This window comes from Leishmania braziliensis, chromosome 29 (assembly GCF_000002845.2).
Source record: "Leishmania braziliensis MHOM/BR/75/M2904 complete genome, chromosome 29".
Lineage (NCBI taxonomy): Eukaryota > Euglenozoa > Kinetoplastea > Trypanosomatida > Trypanosomatidae > Leishmania > Leishmania braziliensis.
Window position 1 is genome coordinate 223229 of NC_009321.2, and position 18559 is coordinate 241787.

General features: G+C 56.3%; 3 protein-coding genes across 3 annotated transcripts; all 3 read right to left on the reverse strand.

The window, feature by feature from the left end:
- Positions 1 to 1416: 1416 nt before the first annotated feature.
- On the reverse strand, positions 1417 to 3297 carry LBRM_29_0620 (conserved hypothetical protein; the record flags this gene model as incomplete). The annotated part of the gene is made up of 1 exon (XM_003723153.1): positions 1417 to 3297. The coding sequence occupies one exon, from the start codon at positions 3295 to 3297 to the stop codon at positions 1417 to 1419; it is 1881 nt and encodes a 626-aa protein (XP_003723201.1).
- A 3902-nt stretch (positions 3298 to 7199) lies between these two features.
- Positions 7200 to 12803, reverse strand: LBRM_29_0630 (putative ABC transporter; the record flags this gene model as incomplete). Its single annotated transcript, XM_001566360.2, has 1 exon — positions 7200 to 12803. The coding sequence occupies one exon, from the start codon at positions 12801 to 12803 to the stop codon at positions 7200 to 7202; it is 5604 nt and encodes a 1867-aa protein (XP_001566410.1).
- Positions 12804 to 17618: 4815 nt separating this feature from the next.
- Positions 17619 to 18038, reverse strand: LBRM_29_0640 (putative BET1-like protein; the record flags this gene model as incomplete). Its single annotated transcript, XM_001566361.1, has 1 exon — positions 17619 to 18038. One exon carries the CDS (start codon positions 18036 to 18038, stop codon positions 17619 to 17621), a length of 420 nt encoding a protein of 139 aa, XP_001566411.1.
- Between the last annotated feature and the right edge of the window lie 521 nt (positions 18039 to 18559).

The window sequence follows — 18559 nt, forward strand, 5'->3', positions numbered from 1 at the left end:
AAATCGCGGACGGTAAGAAACAAACGTATGATGAAAATGATCAAACCCAACAACACACACACACACAGAGAGAGACGGGGAGAGAGAGAGAGAGAAAAAATGAAGATGCTTCTGAAAGTCTCAAGGAAGCAGGCGGTGGCATTAAACGGTGGGGCCTTCCCAGACGCATGCAGCCGCTGAGATGGAGGTTTAGATAGCCCCTGTTGTTGTTTGGAGAAGGGGTGCGGCAGCGACACCCGCACGCGAGGAGGAAAAGAGACCAAAGGCGCACGTACTTGTGGGGCAACAGAAGAGTGTGGGGAAGAGGACGAAGAAAAATCGGCCGCGGGTGCGTGGCATTGCGTGAAAGTGGACAAAAAAGGGGGGCAAAGAAGGGGGGCAGGAGCAAAACAAAACGAGGGAAGAGAGGAAGACGAGATAATAATGAAGAGGGGGAGAGGGGACAGTGACACTTCATAACACAGGCAAAGTGAAAGTCACACGCGTTACACGAAGGACGTCGGGTGCAGGCAGTGCACGTGAAGATGACCAGAACAGATAGCCGCTCCCCAATCCTTTCCTCTTCAAACGATGGTGATTCAATTTGAAAAGAGGGGCCTATAGTTCCCCTGTCACGCCGCCTGACTCAACCCGCAAGATGCCTGCAATGGCGATGGCTGCACAGAGACGACTTGTCTCGCTGTGGCGTCGCTTCCCTTCACGCAACCAGTGATGGCTGCTCACGTAGTGTCCTCAGCCTTTGAGTGGTCTCTTGGACACTCTTCTGTTTTGTCCTTTTGTTTTGAAGGGGGAGGGCGATCTCCTCCTTGCAGTACACACACGAGGCGCATAGGCGGGTACATGTGCAGGCGACTGACACCCTAGCACACGAGCCTGCGTCCACCCATGCACACACACACACACACACACACACACACACGTGCGTACGATAGTCACTCTGAGTTATGCGTGCGCGGATGCTCGAAAGGGAAAAAAACGTGTGGCGCCCCTCACTGCGCCCCTCCCCCCTCCAACCACCACCGCCAACCAACGCGGTGCCTTCAACGACGTGGGAGCCTCTCAGGCGGCGTCCAGTAGTGAGGGAGAAGGGTGGATGGGAGGAGGGGCGGGGCAACGGCATAAACATCACAGCACACAACTCAGCGACATCGGCATCACATGTGTTTTTGAAACACAAAAGTGTACAGTCAAGCGGCAGCCTCCATGCCACCCCCCTCCCCTCCTCTGCTGGCACTGTCACTACCGGGGTAACAACGCGACGCAATTAGAGGAGCTACATGACAACGCCAACCATCTTCACCGCGCTTCCCCGCTGGAAGCAAAACATATGTGCGCTACTCGCGGCAGCATCCACACTATTCAGCTACCCTCACCGTCGCTGGGACAGTCTTCAAAACTACTGCCAGACTCTCATGACTACGGACGATATTGAAAGAAGTCTCGGGCGACGAAGAAGCGCAACGCCTGTAGCAATATTCCCTGCTCATCCATCCGCGCCTCCTCTGTGAGTCGCTCGTACAGCGTCGGCGGAGGAGGCGGGCGGCGGGCGGGTTCGCGGCGGTGCGTCTGGGCGTGCTTTGCTGCCGCGACGGGGGCCATCATGCGTGTGACCTCCTTCGGCGTACCAGCCGGCAGCGCTGCAGAGTGTGGCACCGGTGGCGCGTCTTCATCACTTTGAACATTTGGGATATCGACCGCTGCCGCTGCGCAGTCCCCGGGCGGCGGCGTGGAACTAGTGTGCGCTTCCGCATCAGGCGCAACAGACGACACCTTGCACGGCTCATCGGGTGCGAGTTGTATTGGGGCATCGGCGCTCACCTGCTCAGCTACAGTTTGCTCGATACCGCTGTCGCTTGGCGCCGTGGCCTCTGGCTCTTCTTCCTGCGGGGTACTAGGTTGCCTCGGCTGCTCTGGCTCATCGTTGTCCTTTTCTACCTTCTCCCGGCGCGGCTTGGCGCCCTTCTCCACTGCAGAGAACTTCGCCTCGCCCCACAGGACATGCCGATCATACGTGCTGTCGCCTTTGGTAGGGCAGTCGCCCACCCAGTGCTCTCCCTTGATGCCGCAGCGGTGGCAGACGTAAAACTTCGGGACATCCTTCGCAGCGGCGTAGCGTTCACGCACGAGCTGCACGCGTTGCCGTGGGGTGAGGGTGCCGTTGGGGCCAAGAGGGATTATCTTTGAGGGGTGTGCTGGTGCAGCGTGGGCGCCGGCCAACGAGGAAGACGACGGCTTTGCCGAAGGTAAGGCAGTTGCCGCGGGACTGACAGCATCAACGCACTGGTCCCCCGTCGTTAAGACTTGTAGAGACTCGGTAGAGGCCTGAGTCGGTGCAGCTGTGGGGTCAGACTCCTGATGGGGCGGCGCGGACGGTGGCTGAATGAAGCGGGTTCGCCGGCCCGTCGCGGTGCTTGCTGGCGACTGCGGAAGTTCGCGCGGGCTTCTCCTGGGAAAGCACCGCTGGCGATGCTCAGACGACGAGCGCGACGAGTGCCGCGACGAACAGGACGACGACGCAGACGCAGACGACGCGGTCGATGGGGAGCGTGACTCAGTCGGCAGCTCGCCACGTATAATCATAGATGCATCGGTGCGAGGTCGCTTGCGAATCACAATGCCGTGTTGTTGCATCCACCGCCGACGCTCATCGGGCAGCACGACGCCTCGCGCCGCCTTGTAGTAGAGCTCCTCCACCTTGACCTTCACCGCGTCCTGCGTGGGGAAGCGGCGCTTGCGCTGCTCAAGGTATGCGCTCGTGTCCACGAGATTCGGCGCGTCGGGGCGGTTGTGCAGCAGCTCCATATGCTCCTCCATCCGCCAAGGCTTGGACTTACGACAGGTAAAACGACATCCGGCCACCGTGCAGTACACGTGCGTGTCCATGTGCGCCGCGTACTTCTCCTCGGTGGCAAACTCTCGCTGGCAGGCGTCGCAATACAAAGCGGCATCCTTTCTGGATGCGGGTACGGTGCTTAATTTGTGAAAACACGGCCCATTCGTGTGTGGCACGCTCGATGGAAAAGGGCGAGCGGCGGCGGAGTCGGGATGCCCCGATGTGGAGCGCGACGACGGTGTCAATGGATGATTGCGATCGCTTCGACTTCCCTCGCCACCACCATTTACAGGGGAGACAAGGAGCGGGTTGGATGGCAGTTTGCACCACTCCCTGACTGACCCGTACGCGCGCCGCCACCCCTCCATGGCGGTGGGAAGACCAATCACGAGCTTGTCGTAGGGGTGAATGGCATTCTTCAACTCATGGGACGACGGGTGAGGCACTGAATGGTGGGGTGGCATATTGTGGCACAAAGGGGCGTGAATGGTGTCGCGCTGCGTCTTTAATGATTATCGATTAGGCGGCGTTAGCCCCCCCGCTATGGTCAGCTTATACGTTGTGGGGGGCAGGGGTGTATAGCAAGACAGAGGCCCTTATGTACGTATGCAGGTCTGCGTGAAGTTCTATGCCTGACTCTCTCTCTCTCTCCTTTATGTGCGAGGATGAGTGTTAAAGACAGCAGTGAGAAGAGGACAAGTGAACCAAGAAGAGGGATGGCGGAGAGGGGGAAAGGGGCCAGTAGAGAGAGAGAGAGAAGCGCATCTCTATTGGTGTGAGAAAACACGAGGAATGCACTCAATCATGCATACCTTTGGATGTGAGAGGGTGAGAAGGCGAATTAGGAGTCTGGCGCGCGTGCACAAGTGCTGCTTTTTTACTGATGCGACCCAAACAGCCAAAAGAGCGGGTGGGAAGGAAAAAGAGAATGGCGACGCACGTCCCCGATGCCCAACTGCCCCCCCCCCCCCTCCTTCTTCTTCTTGGTGAGTTGGCGAGTTGTGTTTCGCCTCCTGCCTTTCCAGCTGCTGCGTGTTTGGCAGAGTTTTTGCTCGTTTGTGTGTGTGTGTGTCTGATTTGCACCGAGATGGAGACACGAGAGACGAAAAGGAGAAACGAGACGAACCAAAGGCAAACCGCCGCCTCCGCAGCAGCACAACGTAAGTGAGCGGCGCACTGCCTGCGTAGCTCTCCCGGTACGGCGGTGTCTGCGTGTGTCCATGTATATATGTATATATATATATATATATGACTCTCTTTGCTTGTCTCTCACTCACCCTCCTCCACTCATGAAGAAGGAAACAGTGCTGACGCAAGCGACACCACCGCGGAGACAGAGAGGGGAAGAGAGAGAGAGAGAGAAGAGGGAGCGCACACAGAGGCGTGTACGCCCGCCTGTGTTGGTGTATTTTCCTCCGTCCTCTATTCGTTAGGACGATGATGTCTGCGTTGCTAGTCCACGGACGAAGCGCTCCGTCCGTCACCAACAGCACCACTCACCATTCGATCCCTTTCCCCGTTCCTCTTCTCTCCTACCGCCTCCTCCATGTCTTCATTTTCGATCCTCGCGTGGCGAGTCACGTGCCCGGAGCGTACCAAAGACGAAATAGTTTGGAAAGAAAGAGAGGCGAGATGTGGAGGCCAAAAAGGTTGAACGAAAACAAAAAACTCGCAGAATGTGCGGATCTGCGAAAGGGCCGAAGGAAGAGAGAGGAGAGAAGAGGAGAGGGGAGGCAGGGGAGGGGGGAGGCACACGCATGCACACCCACGCCCCTCACAGTGCGGCTACCCCCCTCCCACTGCCTCCCCTCTTATTCCTGCCTCCGCCTCTGAAGATACATTTTATGCGATTGGGGCTCAATATGGCGAAGAGAAGGTGTGTGGGGGGGGGGGGGGGGGAGGCAAGTGCAGACAAGTGCATCACTACCGAGGAAGGAAGACACAAGGAGGGGGAAATGGCCACACAAAAAAGTAAAGGCAGAACGAAAACACCAATGCAAAGAGAGAAGGAAAAAAAAAAGTGCACGCGGTGAACACGAATAGCGGCGGAAGTTCACTCTGTCCGCTCCGTGCACGTGCGTGGGCGTAATGTATGAGTCCGTACGCTACACCTCTTTCCTCTCAAAAACCCGCACTCCCTCCTTCGGTTTGACGGTCTGCAACAAGAAGGGTGTCGGTGGGGCTGCGTGTTCTGCAGATCCTTCCCCCTTCTCCCTTCACTTTTCAACCTCTCTCGTTCCCTTGCGCTGCCTGGGGGATAGGCGCGGGGGGAGGGGGACGAGGGAGGGTCACACGTGCATCCCCATGCGTGCGACTGGACACGGGGGAGTCTGTCAGTCTAACGGGCGTTAGACAGAATCACAGCGACGCGCCTCACGACAGCCACACGCATAGTGGAGAAAAACTGCGACAATGGGGGAGCGAGAGAGGAAGAGGAGGAGGAAGAGAGGCCAGCAGTCGACGATGCAGCCAACACACGCGGCGCACCCACAACAACAACAAAAACAACAAAAAAGGTGGAGGGGCATACACATTAGGAGAACATGTGAGCGCAAATGATGTGCAGACAAACAAGCACGCACCCTCTCCAGACCTGCAACGCCAAGCAAGACAGAGAAACACAGGAGCGAGAAACGAGAGGGGGGAGAGACAGACGGCGTGGAGAAGGGAAACGAAGAAGCGGGTACGAGAAGCAACAGCAGCAGCAGCAGCAGATAAGGGGACAAGTAGGAGAAGCTCCCAAGAGAATTCCTCACTGCCTTTCTCTTTCTCTACATCGTTGCTATCCACATCGCCCCTACCTCCTCCTCCCCCCCCCCATCTGCTCGCTCATGGAGTAATGCAGTGGAAGAGGTGGGGACGATATGTCTGCGTGATCGTGTATGCGAGCCTGTCCCAGCCTGGTCGTTTCGCTTGCGCCGGATATACTTATCGTTTCGCTCCCTTTCGTTACGTGCACTCAACGAGAAAATACGACCAAAATGAGTCCGCCTCTCGTTTTCTGCATGGGTCAACCCACTGGCGCATCAGATCGGCTGTTGTACCCTCCACTTTTCCTTCGCATCACACGTCTCACCCTCGGTTTGTTTGGTGAATGTGTCGACGTATTTAACGGCCATCGAGTCGATGCGAAGGTGCGTGGCGATGCCTACTGCCGGCGCTGCTGTTTCAGGCCCTTGCTGTTGCAGCGTGACGTCGCACTCTAGCAGCAGGCATACAACTGGTCAGCCGCGCTCTGCCTGGCCCACACCTCACTCCCTCACACACCTTGTTCTTTCTCGCTGTGCCGTTCGTGGAGAGGGTGCGTTTTGTTTTGTTTTCCTGCTGGGGCCACGAACCTCTTCGCCCACGTGTGTGCGCCCTCTTCACATTTTCCTTGCCACTCACGCATGTGAACCAAAGGTAAAACACAGACACAAACAAGTTTCTGGCAGCGCGATGGAACACTCGCACGCTCATCTCTGGTGCCGCACTGCTGAATGCACGTGTGCTAGGTGTCCTACTTCATTGAAGAACGAGATGGAGAGAAAGAGAGACGCAAACAAGAACACTTGAGTGGAGTGGCCTGAGGTATACACGCAGAGACAACAAGTACTGGGGAAGGGAGTGAGGGAGACAGTGGTAATGATAGCTTAGCAAAGTGCGGAGAAGTGACAGCAGAAAGGCCATCGAGCAAGACGGTGTCGAGGAAGACGCACACACACACACACACACACACACACACACACACGCACACGCGCCATCAAGGAAAAGAGAGAAGCGAAGGTAGAAGAAAAACACGACTAAACGTGGTGGGGAGGAGCGAGAGGCCCACTGATATTGCCAGGAGCAGAAGAGTCGCTTTCATCTTCTGGAAGAGGGCAGAATGCAAAGCACTACTGCTGCTATCAGACATGCCTCTGGCTGCGTGCGTGCATTCGTGCAAAACGTGAAAAACAACGAAAAGCAAAAGAGCAAAGGAGAAGATGGAAAGAGGGGAGGGGAGGGGAGGGGGCGGGCGGCAGCCGTTGTCTGAGGAACTCTTCAGGCAGACATCCCTCAAGAGGTGCCTTTTGTTTCCTTTCACTCGGTGTTATGCTTGGCCAACTTCCCTTTTCGCTCCTTTTGAGCGGTACCAAACCAGCGCTGGATACGACGAAACGAAGAGAGAAGAGGAGCGCACGAGGGACGAGGAGTGGGCCATCGACCTCGATGAGGGAAAAAGGCAACGACGGCGACGAACGCAGCCACAGCCTTTGCAGCTCGAACAGGGAGAAAAGGCAAAGAGGCACCGAGAAGAACAGAGGCGTGCCGAATAAAAAGCGAAATACAGTGCGACAACAGAGCGCATGGGGTGTGGTGCGCTGTTGTTTGAGTGGCCGCATTACTACTGGAGAAGAAGAATGTCCTCCAGCGTCGGCTGGCTCACGCTGACATACGCCGTTGCAGGTATGCCCTCCGCCCTGCCCCCCTGAAGGTTCGAAACAGCGATGCAGATGGGAGGAAGGTCGGCGTTCACGGTCAACTGCATCGAGCACGGGTGCACCTCCACCACCTCGCACCGAAGCGTCTGCCGCACATTCTCCCCCAACGCGGCAGTGATGGTGTCGAGCACGTAGCTGCGCACCTTTTCTACCAGGTTTTCGTGTATGCCCTGCAAGTGCACCGTAATGGGGAAGAGCACATTGAGCGTGTAGGCGGCAGTCGTGTTGTACGCGTTCTTCAGCTCCTGTGGTGTACCGATGCAGCGCAGATTGCCCCGCACGACGAAGGCGGCGCGGTCGGCCAGTGCCTCGACCTCGTCCAGGCGGTGCGTGGTCAGCACCACGGATTTGTCAGCCGCGAGGCGGCGCAGTATATCGCACGTCTGTGCACGGGCCACGGCATCCATGCCTGACGTTGGCTCGTCCAGAAGCACACTTTTTGTGTGTCCGACCAACGCGATGGCAAGGGACAAGCGGCGCTTGTTGCCACCGCTTAGAGACGCGGCAGACTGGTTGCGGAACGGGTACAGCCCTAGCTCTTTGAGCAGCATGTGCACCTCTGCCTTGATGTGCTTTTCTTTGATCGAGCGCAGGCGGGCATACAACCAGAGGTGCTCTTCAGCGCTGAGATTGCTCAGCAGCGCTTCGTACTGCGGGCAGTAGCCAACAAAGGAGCGGCTCTCTATTGACTGTACGGGGTGGTGGTTCACAAACACTTCGCCGGCTGTCGCAACCTCCTCACCTGCAAGGATGCTCACCACCGTCGTCTTCCCGGCGCCGTTAAGCCCCAGCAGACCCATCACCTCACCCCTCTTCACACCGAGCGAGATGTTGTGGACAGCCGCGTGACTGGCTCCTATGTACCGCTTGTTGAGGTGCTGCACCGCAACGCAGGCGGGCTCTGGTCCTGTCTCCACTGAGCACACGTACTCCTCCTCCTGCCTCACGGACGGGTGCGCCTCCTCGAGGCGGTGGTGCTCCTCCTCGTCCTCGGCGTTCGGCTTTGTGCAGCACTGCGTGAAGACCGCGTCGAGTCGCTGCACCCGCAGGTACTCAAGAACCACGAGCCCCACAGTGCAGACCACAGCAACGCAAGACATATAAATGAGGCCTGTGCCGATACCGCCAACGGGGTGGCCCGTCTCGCTGAAGTGCAGCAGCGCAAACAAGCTTGTTTTGGCGCGGTTCGGGAACATCAAGTTGGCCAGCTGCACGCCGGAAAGTACGTACATGGCCTCGCCGAAGCACACAGCTGGGAAGATGCGAAGAACGTAGGTCACCACCTCCGCGAACCGCAGTGCGTGCTCGGCGATCATCGACTCGAGCGTCACCCACAGGAAGCCAAAGGTAAAGTTGATGCAGAAGACGACAGACTGCGCCGTGAAGCTGGAGCGGAAGAAGAAGCTCAGGAAGTAGCTGACCGGGATCGACGTCAGGCCGAAAAAGAGGAAGAGCACAAGGGCGGCGTCAATGGTGTCCTTGCCAATGTATTCGGTGCGTCTAAAGATGAGGAAGATGACGAAGGCCAAAATCTGCGTAACGATGTAGCACGCAAAGTCGAACACAAAGCTACTCAACCAGTACGCCAGGACACTGGCACCGGAAATCCACTGCATGTGACGGGCGCCAGACTCCTTCTCCTCGACAATGAAGGAGATCGTGTTGGACGGAATGAAGATGAAGGGCAGGATGATGAAGATCCCGATCATGACCTGCTTGTTTGCTGACACCAGCGACTTCTCAAATTCGCCGAGTGGCATGGGCGAGTTGACGACAGTCGGCATCGGCACGGAGGAGCCGAAGAGCTGATACGTGGCGAGGTGGTAGAGCGCGTCCACGGCCTGTGGGGAGGAGTGGCTGTACGATGTGTTGTGCAGCAACGTCGGAGTTTCCTTGGGCACACCCTGCTGGTACACCGCCCCCACCGGCGCCACAGCAACGCAGCGCGGCAACTTGTGCGTCATGACTTCGCTCAGTAACAGCTGGCTCATGGAGTAGGACACGTTGGGCAGGCCAGACGGCATCTCGCGGAAGTCGGTGAGGTAGTACGAGCCCCAGACACTGTTGGACAGATTTGGACCGAGGTGGAAGGCGTTCGTGACACTCATGGGGAAGCGGGTCAAGTTCTGCACGTAGCCGGAAAAGTTCGAGTATGCCGTCATCACCTGAGATGGGTTAGAGGCGTAGTGCTCGTACATGGTCATGTCGAGCCGAAGGGCGGGCTGGGTCGGTTCGCGGACAAGGGTAATGAACAGCGACAAGAGCAGAAAGATGATCGGCAGCACCACCTGGTAGATGAGTAGCTTGACGTCGCGCTGGGCATAGTGCAGTCGCTTCAGGAAGAGCGCGCGGAAGTGCCGGCAGAAGACGAAGAAGTAAGCCCTCTTCTCTTCATAAAGGTCGGTGATCGTCAACGGCATCTCAGGCGTGTCGATCGAATCGCTTTCACCCTCTCGCCCGCCGACCAGCTCGCCGTCTGTCACGCTTGTCATGAGCGGTGTGGTGCACGTGACGGCGAAGAAGACGTCCTCGAGAGTCGCCAGGTTGAGCGCGACGTTGCGCAAGTGCAACCGCTCGCTGTTGCGTTGAATCACTGAAAGAAGCGACACGCCAGCTGAGTCGAGAAGGGTCATCGGGAAGCGGAAGGACACCTCGCGGCCGCGCCGCTGCACCCCCAGCACCACACATCCCTCGTTGCTGCCGCCGTCGACTCTCTGCGCCGCGTAGCTCTCGGCGCGCACGAAATCCACCAGCGCCTCGGCAGCGCCGTTCTCCTCCATGATGCTCATGTTGCTGTCCAGCAAGCACGTCACCACGTACCCGACCTCCATCTGTGACTTGAGGTACATCGTCGAGCCCTCCGCGGACAGCAATCCTTTGTTTATGATGAGGACGCGGTCGGCAATGCGGTCGGCCTCGTCGAGAAGGTGAGTGGAGATAAGCACGCTACGATGGACACGGGTGCGGTTCAGGGCATCGTATACTATCTTGCGACCCTTGATGTCCATACCGGACGTGGGTTCGTCGAGAAACAGCACGGAAGAGTCACCGACCATAGCGATCGCGACGCACAGACGCCGGCGCTGACCACTCGACAGCTTGCTTGCCTTGCAGTGACGCTTCTCCTGCAGGTCGACGAGGTCCAGCACGTACTCCACCTTGTCTTGCACGTTCACTGAGTTAGACCCCTTCATGCGCGCGTAGAAGGTGATGTGTTCCTCCACCGTCAGCAGAGACCACACAATATCGCGCTGAGGACAGTACCCGATGCTCTGCCGGCACTCGTCAAGGTGCGTCCGGGCGTCGTAGCCGCGCACGAAGACATCGCCGCTCGTCGGGTTCACCATGCCAGTCGCCATGCCCATGATCGTGGACTTGCCGGCACCGTTGGGGCCGAGCAGCACGCTCACCTCGCCGGTGCGCATTGCAAAGGTGACGCCGTCCAGCGCGACGATGCGGTCGCCCTCGCGGAAGAGTCCGGTGAAGTACGTGTAGAAGAAGCCGAGGATGCCACCACCAATGTAGATCTTGCGCAGGCGGTAGAAGACGGCAGCGACACCGGGGTCCATTGGGTTAACAACATCATGGTGGTGCTCTATGAGTCGGCTGGAATCTGACGGCGATGCCTTGCCATCCTTCTTCACCGGGCCTTCCGCAAATGACGTGTTGCCCGGCTCGACTTCCTCGCTGCTGGCCCACTCGACCAGAGAGCCAGGGCGAATCGGCCTGCCCATGTCCGACATTTTGACCAGCTGTATCCTGCGCTTGCGGAAGCGATTCACCAGCGGCATTAGGAAAAAGAGGGGGTGGGCACGGCGGCCGACTGCGCCAAAGGAGACGCGGTCCAAGTAAAAGCTGAGGAGCATCAGCGCGCCGAACGAGGCCCACATCATGCCAACCGCGATGGAAAAGTTGAAGTAGCCAATGTGCGCCTGCGGCCACCCAAAGTGCCAGCCGAAGGAAACGTAGTTCAGCATCATGTTGAACGCCTGGATGTAGCCGACACAGGGGAGCAGGCAGCAGAAGATCTTCTGGATGTCGGTCATGCCATCCGGAAAGGAGAAGGATGGGATCGCAAACAAGAACAGCACAAACGCGATGCACCAGCTCGCCACGCGCGGGTTGTGGAAGATGGAGCTGACAAAGAAGCAGAGGGCCGTGTTCTGCTGCATGAAAGAGAAGTAGAGCAGCAAGAGGAGGCTGTAGTCCACCTTGTCGAGGAAGCCGATCTTGAGAAACATGGCGGCGAGCAGCGAAGAAACGAAGTCCATGATGAGTGCGGAGGAGTACCACCCAAAAAACATGCAGGACGGATGCAGGCCCATGATCAGCATCGCCTCGCGAATGCCGTTGTACTTTTCACTGACGATCAGCATCACGAGGCGTGAAGTCGGGTACAGGATAGCCATCACGGCGAGCAGCGGCATGTAGTAAGCCCACCTCGTCAGGAACGAGTTGTCGTAGCGCGACGGCGTCGGCATCGGGATTAAGGTAGAGCCGTACTGCGAGAGGTACTTGCTGATGCCGTCCACGCCGGTCGCGGGGTCCGAGTCGTAGGAAGCGGGGCCAGTAACGGTGTGGTTAGCCAGAGCCTCCGACATGTAGAACTCCTGCACAAATGTCTGCAGCGTCAAGAAGCCGCTAGCCCAGTAGAGCACGTAGCCGTCGCTGCCGTCGTTGGCGCCGAGGCCGCGGGTGAAGAGGCTCTTCGATGACCCCTTCGACGTTGGCGCAGTAGCCGTAAAATTCATGCTAATGGTGAATTCTGTCTCACCGTTGGCTGTGAGGGAGGCCTTCGGAAGGTCAACGATGGCCCAGACAGTGTTCTCGTGCTCTGCTGCGTAGTCCTTGGCACTGGTCAATGAAGGGAAGGAATTGGGGTAAAGTACCTCGCCGCACATCGCGCTCTTGGTGCGGCAGAACGTCATGAAGCGTTGCCCCAGCGTATCCGAGTCGCTTGACACCAGCAGCTTGCCATAGTGCGACAGGCTGTCCCTACCACCACGGCCGAAGAATGTTGGGTTTTCTTCGTGCGTCGCCTCGGTCACCATGGCCGACAGCGTGAGGTGGCCGTCCATTGTGTTCATACCGTATGAGCCTTTGCCATAGAACATGCCGTACAGAATGTGGTACAGCGCCGAGTAGAGGGCATTCTGGATGCAAATCTCATTGCCGTTGCCGATGAGCGACAGGCACGTGAGAAACGATGAGTTCATCCCAGGCGGGCACGGGCGCCATGGCACCGCCAGTTTTGAGTCCACCTTCTTGCACATGAAATACGACACAAAGTCCGTCATGTTCAGCGGCACATTGGCGCCGCCGTCGTACATCTGCGCCGGTACAGTCGAATGGCCCGACACCCAGTAGGCGATGGATATCAGAATGGTGAAGAGGCAAGGGAGAAGGACCTCCACCGTGGTGGAGATGGGCATGCGCCATCGCTGTAGGAATGTCTTGGCCAGAAACCCGTACAGCTGGATGCTGTACTGCCGCCAAAAGTTGGGCATTGCGACGGGCGTGATCGCAGCGGTCGGGGGGACGGTATGACACGTCTGTGGTTCCTCTCGTGCCGGCAGCAATACACGCTCAGAAAAAGAAAAATGCGCCCGCCTTTCTCAAAACAACAGTGAAAAGAAAAAAAAAAAAAAACAAGAAAGAGCGGCACAGAAGAGAAAGGCACGAAAGCCGCAAGTGAAAGAACGAACGTCCAGGGGAGAGAGAAGGGGTGGGGACACGCCTCTGCTGAGGTGCAGCGTTTGTACAGGGTTGGGTGCCTGGCGTGTGATCTCCGAGCCGGTCAAGTGAAGAGGGAAGGGCACTCGGGGGGTGGAGAGATGAACGTAGAGGAGAAATCGGAGGAGAGACCAAAGAGGAAATGAGAAAAGGCCGAGAAGAGGAGAGAAGAGGAACGGCAAAGACACCAAATACACTGAAAAGAGAAAAAAAATAGAACGCGATAACAATTTGAAAGGGGCAATTGTTCTCCTTAGCCGTGCTGCGCTACTTGCCTGTATGGGCCAGTGGAAGGGGTAGGGGGAGGGGACTTCTCTAGGGGGGGGCTCGCGTGCGCAAGAAGGAGGAGGGGCAGCGAGAACAAACAAACAGCAAGAGCGTAGAAAAAAAAGAGAACGACAAAGAGAGTACAGACGGCCTGCAGGTGTCTTACGCACACACGGGAGGCTTTCCTATCGCCTGAGAGCCTCAGTGTTCGATGCCGTCAGGCAACTATTTTTTTTTTTTTGCTGGAGTTGCGTTTGAGAAGTCAGCCCACTGCGTGCGTCTCTGTCTCTCTGGGGGGTGGGTGGGCCTGGTCCGCTACGCCTCGTCTTCTCTTTTCTTTCTGCTCTTCCGTCCTCAACTCCTGTGGCTTGACTCGGCTGTTATATAGGGTGAAGCTCAACTTACCAGAGAAGAGAGGGCGGAGGTCTCGTACGTGCTCGGAGCGCTGCCCTCGCGTTTTTCGCACCCCTCTGCCGGCCTCCGCTCACGTCTAAGGAGGGTGAGAGGGAGAAGCGAACTTGAGCGAAGCGATAAGAAAAAAAAAAAAAACAGACGAGACCACTTGGAAGAAGCGGACACGTCCTGTGGGAACACTTCTGCGGTATGGAGGGGGGGGGGCCAACGAGTGGAGCTCGAGGAGAAAAAGACAGAGAGACGAACGAAAGCACGAAAGAGGCAAGAGAGGGAGAAAGGAAGACAAAAATGTAGGAGAAATCCACACTCGCAGCAAGAGGAGGTAGACAGACAGACAGACAGACAGACACAACGCGAATCAACCAGAAGGCGACAAAGAAAAATGAAAGAGGGCACCGAGATGATATCTCGGCTTATATCAGAGCTGCAAAGACAAACTAGAAGACAGAGGTCGAGAACGAGAGAAAAATACGCGAAGAGCTCTACTGGGGCCACGAAGGAAAGAAAAGCGGGACAACCACCCAGAAAGGAGAGAGGGAAAGTAAAAGCAACCAGAGGCGGTGTCACGCTCAGGTGGAGGTAGACAAGCAAGAGAAGCCAATGTGTGTCGTTGTATTTCCTCTTTGTTGAAGGAGGGAGAGGGGAAGTTGGAGACCGATGTACGAAACAAACCACGCGCCGTCAATTTATGCTGGCAAGGTGAATCGACACGGCAGGCCACAGGAGCGGGAGTGACGAAGAGCACAGCAAGCAGAGACTTGGGGAGCGAAGAGGAAAGAGGAGCGCGCAGTCACCTCACCCCTCCCCTGTCAGCTTTTCAAGAGAAGCCACAACAAGAAAGGGCGCTAGACAATCAGAGAAGAGCGAGTCGGAGCCTCAACCCAACACACGAAAAGAGTGGGGGGCAGAAGTGAAGCTGGGGAGGTGAAAATAGAAGTGCTACGTTGAAGAGAAACAAACAGTGAAGTTGATGGGTAAACCAATGGAGAAACAAACAAAAAGAGAGAGAGACAAGACAAGGACAGCGTACACAGAGAGAAGCGTTGATCAAAGAAAAGAAAAATTTAAAGAGGGAGACAGCGCGGTCGCACCAACAACTGGTTGAAAGAAGTTGTGTTTTCGTTTGACTTTTCGTTTTCACTTTGCTCGAGGAGATAGTTGAGGGTGCCTTGCGCACTGTTTGTATGTTGGGTATTTGTTTGGTTGGTTGGCTGTTTCCTTTTCTGCTTACCGGTGTCACGCCAGATGAGAGCACTGAGCAGGCCAGCACGAGCGCACACGACAATGCCCGCTCAAGTCACTTTGTTCACAGAAGACAGAGAAAAATAGGCCAAGCAAAAGCGGCTCAAAGAGCGTTCGTAAATGAAAAAAAAGAAAAACAAATTCGTCCAGGCCTTCTTATGCCCGCGCACACGCACACACACACACACACACAGGGACGAAGAGAAATCGAAACTTCCAGCAAGAAGGTATGTCCTTTGACTTGGTGCGTTGCGGTTGTCGGCTGTGTGGACCAATAACGCTAGCCGACTGAGGGAGGAGAAGGGACTAGGCGAGAAGAAAGAGAGGTATAGAAAAGAATGACGAGGGAGAAGAAACAGCAGTGCTTGTCTTTTTGCTTTTCTTCGGAGTAGAAACGTTAGGCTGGCGCGTTAGAGGCGCGGGGCTGTGTCCGGTGGGAGGAGGGGAGATAAAAGAGACGGAAGCGAAAATAGAGAGGGGGGGGCCTCACCGGGGCTTAATTGGTTACTTTGCTCGAGTTGTTCTGCTTAGCGTTAACACCCCCGGCGACTACGCGTTCAAGCGTATCGGCTTTCCTCCTCTAAGTTTCTTCGCTGGCGTTGTGGCTGCTTTGCAAGTAATAATAATAAGACACGAAAAGGTAGTTGGAAGGCCCCACCCTTTTGTTTGTGCGTCGTATCGCTGAGCGCTGCGCAGGCCTCACCCATTACCGACTTGCACTTTGCCGTCGTCCTGTGGTGCACCGCTCCCTTATCTATCACCTTCACGTACGTATCAGACAACGATGAAAGAGCAGAGAGAAAGAGAGAGGGACAACAACGACGATGCCCGTGCGCGTCACTTATGCTCCACTTCGCTGGGGAGCTGCTGCGGCTGCTGGCGGTGATGCTCCTTATGAAGTAGATAGAGGGAGGCGGAAAGAAAAACAGGGAGACACTGAGCTCTGGATAAATACAAAAAAAGGGATGCCCATAGACGTTGCTTGCGAGCGTGCTTGTTTTTCGGTTGACTGGTTGCTTGTTTTGTGGCTGTGGCTCTTCGGGAGGGGGAGGGGGAGAAGGCACACAGACGAAAGCAAACAAACGAAGAACGAAAGGAAGGAGAGAGGGCGGAGCGAGGTGGGAGTTGCAGAAAAATTGGTGAGGTTGCACGCGAGAAAGAGTTGGTGAATAAAGCAAACTAAAGATGGAACAGCGAAATAGACGCTCAGACGGTAAAAATACAATCAAAAGAGAGGGAGAACAACGTCCAAGGAAAAATGCGGAGAGACAGGGGTAGCGACAACGCCTGAGTTGGGTATATGGTGGATAGGTAGGTGGGAGACGTGGCGAATGCGACTGCACTCAAGATAAAAACGCGGAGAGGAGGATCCAACAAGGTGAGCAAATATGTCGTATCTTCTCCCTCTCTCTCTTTTTTTTATGTCGTTGTACGTCCCCTTTTCCTTCCGCTCTCCTTTTTGGGGGGTTTTGCTGCGCCCCTCAACTGAAGAAGGAACAAAGCAAAAAGACCGAAGGAGACGATGCACGTGCGCGCTAAGTGCGAGAAGAACAACAACGGCGTCAGAGAAGATGTGAAGCTCAAACAAAGCGGAAGCAAAGGGAAAAACAACAGCAAAAAAAAAACTAAAATTTGAACATAAACACCAGTTGGACAGTGACGATTTCTTCTTAGCTGCGACGTAAGACACCCACACACATGCAGGCGCCCATGCGTCCGTGGGTCAGGGAGAAAGCGACAGAAAGCGAGAAGCGCACACACGCGCGTGTAGATAAAGGGGGTTGATGACAAGTTTGGGAACAGGTGTGCGGTGATGGTGTAGGTTCATGTACACCAAGAGAAAGACGGTGCGAGAGGAGCGGCAAGAGAGTCAGCAAGAGAAAGGTAGGGTGGAAGAGAAGGAGAAGCGTGAGTAGGCCGTACTAAGAGGATCATCATAGGCTGCCTCACGTGGGTGTCCCACGCCTCTGGGGAGGGGAAGGCAATGTTGGTCGAAGGATGCATGCATGCATGCAGCTGAAGTATATACGCAGTAACCTGAGGGTAGGGGCATCCTCGCAACTGACACAAGACGCGAGTGCGCTAAGGGGCAGCACCACGCACGCGTCAGTGGGGCCTACACACAAGAAAGAACGGCAAAGGGGGATTTAGGCGACATCAGCGCACATGCACAGATGTACTCATCTGGGTGTCCACTCAGCGAGCCAACGGGCCCAGCTGCTCGTGAGCAGCACCTATCCGCCCCTTTTTCGTTGTTGACGGAAGAGGGGGAGAAAGGGGGGTGAGGTTTTGGTTTGCAGAATTCGTTTTCATTGCACATGTGCACAACTCCAGCAATGCAAACGCCCCATTCCTCTGGCACTCAAGACTGCGTATCGGCACCGGCATGCACCTCGGAGTGACGTGTCGGTTACTTTGCCTGTTTTCATAGTCAGCGGCGCAGCTGCCTCGCTTTATGTGCGCCATCGCGCCCACAAGGGCGGAAGGAAACTGAAGAAAAAAAAATTCAAAGCGAAAACACAACCATGAGACCTCGCATTAGTCACCACGCGTCGGACCCAGCAGCTCGAAGGGAGACGTATGCGCCACACGCACACACAAAGCCCTCCGCAGGCCAACACCTTCACAGGAAATAATTGACCTGCCCTTTGCGCGAGTGTGTTGAGTTACCGAAAGCGAAGCATCAAGTAGAGCAGCATGAAAAAGACAATCACAAAGAGCGCCAGCGCCCACATGTGTTTGAAGCCTCCCCAGCCTACCTTGTCCAGGTGCCGCATCGTTTGGCGAAGGGAGTTCTGCGCAGTCAGGAAGGAGGCGCGCAGTCGCTCCAGCACCGCGTTCTGCTCTCGCACCTCATCGCCCATCCTAGTAAAGCTCTTCTTGGCCCTGCGCATGTCAGACAACAGGGCCTGCATGAGAACGTCGTTCTCCTGCTCCTGCGAGGCGTCTGCACGCACTGGAGCGGAAGCTGCCGCCCCGGGACGCGTCTGGTACGGGGCGGGGGAAGAGGACGGAGAGCTAAATGCCCCATCATTATCGGCGCCGCCCTCACGACGGCGGAACAGAGTGCTCTGAGGTTGGATCATGGTATGCCGTCTGGGAGTCAAGCAAGGAGGCTCAATTGCTACGACAGTCGTGATCGTGGTGCCGCCAGCTACTCAAGAGAATATGGACACACACATGCGCACACACACACACACACAAAGCCTCAAAAGGAAGAGAAAAAAGCCGGCTAGCTCAGTGGACGTCAGGGATGCAAGCCCTGTGCTGGCAAACAGTCATACCAGCAGCAGCGCCAGCGGGTACTATCAGTAACAAGAGCGGCAGTGGCAGGAGAGAAGTTTAAGAAGTGGCCCAATGCTATAAACCAGCGGGTGCGTATGCGCTCTTGTGTGGGGTTCGGCATGTACCGAAAGTGTGGGAAGATTGCGTGCCGCCGCACTCGCACGTTTTGGCACGCACGACGACACTGAGTTGAAGATTGAAAAAAAAAAAAGGGGGTGGAAAGGGACGGTAGAGAGAGAGAGAGGGGGGAGTGAGAGAGAGAGAGAGAGAGAGAGAGAAAGCGAGCGAGCTTGAGAAGGCCGGTGGGGAGAGCGCCGCTGTT